We start from the raw sequence: 3,580 nt of genomic DNA, 5'->3' as shown, positions 1-3,580 counted from the left end.
TGATGTAAGTGGGTTTGAGTACAATCGTAGGTCACTACAAACCAAACATTGATTTGGAAGAAGTCGATTTTGGTTGTTGTTTCTAGTTTTTTTCTATTAAATAAATCATTACCGAAAACTTCATTGTCACAGTTCCATAAATTAAGTGTTTCGATCTTTGGAAAAAATTTGATAGTCTTTTTGTTTATTGGAACTGGGTTATTGTGAAATTTGTCCATATTTCCTTGAAACTTTTTACAAACCATCTCCAATACAATTAAGTCGTTTATCGTCGAAAAATAAGTTGGGAAACTACCATCATATGGTACACATCAATTTGACTCATTGTTTTTATTAAATATTTAGTAATAATTATTTATTAAAAAATGAGTATTAATTAGTACTTTTATAATAAATAAATATTGTAGCTTCAAAATACTAATAAATATCAAAGTTTATATTTAAAAATTCGACAAAAAAATTGTTAACCATCATAGTTTTAAACTCAAAAAACAAATCAAATTATCTAATTATTCCTTTTTCAATACGATTTGTTTGCCTTCTTTGTACACTTTGAGGTCATCTGGGTTGTCTAACTGACTGTAATCAAAGTCGATATTATCAATGTAAAGTGTATTTTTCAATTCCTCTCCATTGTGAACAAAAGAAAAACCAAGTCCTTGGTGCCAAAAGTAAACTTTTTTCAATACGCCTTCTTCAACTCTCAATCCATTTGCGTTACAACATTCGATACTCATCTCTTCTATTTTAGCGTTATTGGTGACGATTGTTGCGTCTCTAAAATTAATTGAAATACTTTTGATAGAATCTGGTATCGACAATTTACCACCAAACCTTGTTATTCGTATTTCTTCCAGTGTTGTTGCTTTTCTCAAATCAAGTGTAAATTCTTGGTTATCACAAATGGCTTCACTACAGTCTATGAACAATTTATTAAGTTGCATATCTTTAACCATTTGGCATATTCTCTCACTATCATTTTCATCAACAGCTTGCATCGTAAATATGCTTTCAGATGACAATAAAGGCATTTCCAACTGGGTATCATAATCACTTTTATATATCAATAAATGTGGATTACACCTGTTTTGATTGTAAAAATCGTTGATTGCTTTCACATCATCTTCGTTATTTACATAGTCCATGTTGTAGTAATCAGAAGTGTCATTGTGTTCCACATATAAGGTCACTTTTATATTTCTACTCAGTAAGTTGATAATGTCATCTTTGAGTGATAAAATCTGACTAATTGTGTGTTTCAATGTTACTTCTTGAAGAGTTTGCAACGAAAATAAATTTCTCTGGAAATTACTGTCGCCGTAATAAGAATCATGTGACATTGAAAAACGTCTCAACCTTGTTAGCTTAGAGGCATTGTTCCCAATGAATGTGTCACTATCTTCAATAGACAAATCAGTCACTAAAGGTAATATTTTGGTGTCTATTGAGCTATGTGTGTTTCTTCTCGTAATATGAAGTGTTTTCAAGTTTAAGAAAAGGTTCATTAATTTGTCCAAAGAAAAAGAATCATCGAAAATGTCGTTAGTAACAACAAGTGTTTCCACTTTTGGAAAATATTTCGACATTTTAGTTAATTTGTGTTCATCACAAGCAATATTGTATGGCGTTGTATATAACGACGTCGTTGCCTCATGACAAGACTTGTTAACATAGACAAGGCGTTTTATGGATTTGAAATCCATATAAAGAACAACATTCATAATGTATATTCTTTCTAATCGCATTTTTAATAATACAGTTTGTTCATCTATTTATCATAATACTTGAGTCATGATTCATATATGAAGTTTTAATTATTTATGAATAATTTTACGTTAATAAAACGTAAAATATACAATATTATTATCAAACAAAACATCGTTTTTATTAACATAAACTGTGTTTAAACACATCAAAATTATTTTAAAAATAAAAATAATATTTCCATGTTTTAAACTGTAATTTATAATTTTAATATATAAAAATAGATAGTATTTTATTGATTATTATTGTTAATTTACATGTGATTACCAATAAATTCTGTTATAAACAAATACAGAAAAAACTATTGCCTAAATTTTATATATTTAAGTTGTTAAAAACAATTTTCATGCTAATTCTCATTCAAAAACATGTTTTTTGAACATAAACAATCTAATTATTTAAATCACACAATTTTTATAAATCCGACTTTATACAGATATCTGAAAAATAAACTGACACAGAAAAAACGGCTAATAATAATTTAATAGTACTTTATAGTTTTTTGTTTTTTTTATTTTTTTTTTCAAAATTTTCAATGAAATAATCATTATATAGTTTTCTAAAACCATTTTTATAGTAGATTGAATTAAAACATTTTAATTATTAAAATATTAATAAAAAAAAACAATGAACCAAATAAATAGTAAAAAAATTAATGTCAATAGTAAGTTAAAATATAAAAAATTCAATTTTTAAACTCATTCATCAGAATGCCACCACAACTCGACGTCTTTTCTTTTCAAATTGTCGCCAAGTACTTTTACTTGTATGAAGATTATGTTAATGCTGTTCAAATAAACAAAAAGTTTTTAAATATATTAGACCGTTTCCGCTACAACCCAATTTCTGTTAGTACTTTAAAACTGTTTCCTTACATTGAAACACAGCACTTGTACACAGAAAAAGACACTTTAATTCCATTTGTTAAACGTTATGTAGTGTGGTTTACAGTTTCTTTAACAGACTCGTATTCTCTTTTTACAGATTTGGAAGTTGTTTACAAACATGTTAAAATAGACAACGAAGACTTTTTTACCAACTCAATAAGTGATATCAATGAAATACCAAAATCAGTCAACATTTACTCTTTATCACTCCTCAACAATTTCACAGAAATAACCGAATTCAGTGTTCCTCTTCACGTTACAAAATTGAAAACAAGTGTTTTTGATAATAACACAAATTTGGTTTCTGTTAATCTTCACAACAACATCAGAAAAATACCAACAAGATGTTTTTTCAACTGCAGCAATTTAAAACAAATAGATCTCCCACCCACACTTACAAAAATTGGAGATTCGGCGTTCAGTTAATGTGGAATTGAATCGCTTAAAATTCCAGACTCCGTGTCTTTTTTGGGTGAAAGTGCTTTTCAGAACTGCACAGAACTTGAACATTTGACATTTTCGAAATCACTGTTTATAATTCCAAATGGTTGTTGCGATGGTTGCCATGTTCTAAGTGATGTGGTTCTTCCAGAGAATCTTCTTGAAATTTGTTCGCGTGCATTTCGGCAAAATTACAATTTGGATGTCGATATTCCAAAGAGTGTCACTAAAATAGAACAAGACGCGTTTTACGAGTGTCTTGGCAACATCTATTTGGATGTTGGACCGGAATGTAAAATAGAGAAAGACTCTCCTTGGGATATTGACGTACTTTTTGGGACGTATGACTATAACAAAGAATGTAACCACGTTATATTTGCAGAGGATTTACACATTGAAGTAACTTCACTCCTTTCAAAAAAGAAAAGTACATTAAAGTCATTGATTTTGGAAATCTAACAACAAAAAACTCAATTGGAGCTGCAGTG

The 3,580-nt window shown here is 28.5% G+C and overlaps 3 protein-coding genes across 3 annotated transcripts; 1 reads left to right on the top strand and 2 right to left on the bottom strand.

The window, feature by feature from the left end:
* Window positions 1-2: 2 nt before the first annotated feature.
* EIN_305680 (leucine rich repeat containing protein BspA family protein) lies at window positions 3-245 on the bottom strand (the record flags this gene model as incomplete). Its single annotated transcript, XM_004186000.1, has 1 exon — window positions 3-245. A coding segment is annotated over one exon (243 nt), but the record flags the coding sequence as incomplete, so codon positions are not given.
* Window positions 246-509: 264 nt separating this feature from the next.
* On the bottom strand, window positions 510-1,505 carry EIN_305670 (hypothetical protein; the record flags this gene model as incomplete). The annotated part of the gene is made up of 1 exon (XM_004185999.1): window positions 510-1,505. One exon carries the CDS (start codon window positions 1,503-1,505, stop codon window positions 510-512), a length of 996 nt encoding a protein of 331 aa, XP_004186047.1.
* Window positions 1,506-2,474: 969 nt separating this feature from the next.
* EIN_305660 (leucine rich repeat containing protein BspA family protein) lies at window positions 2,475-3,529 on the top strand (the record flags this gene model as incomplete). Its single annotated transcript, XM_004185998.1, has 2 exons — window positions 2,475-2,951; window positions 3,141-3,529. Coding segments are annotated over 2 exons (866 nt in total), but the record flags the coding sequence as incomplete, so codon positions are not given.
* Window positions 3,530-3,580: the final 51 nt, after the last annotated feature.

Source organism: Entamoeba invadens (genome assembly GCF_000330505.1).
Source record: "Entamoeba invadens IP1 unplaced genomic scaffold scaff_1105074724509, whole genome shotgun sequence".
Classification (NCBI taxonomy): domain Eukaryota; phylum Evosea; order Mastigamoebida; family Endamoebidae; genus Entamoeba; species Entamoeba invadens.
This window is presented reverse-complemented; position numbering and strand designations above follow the sequence as displayed.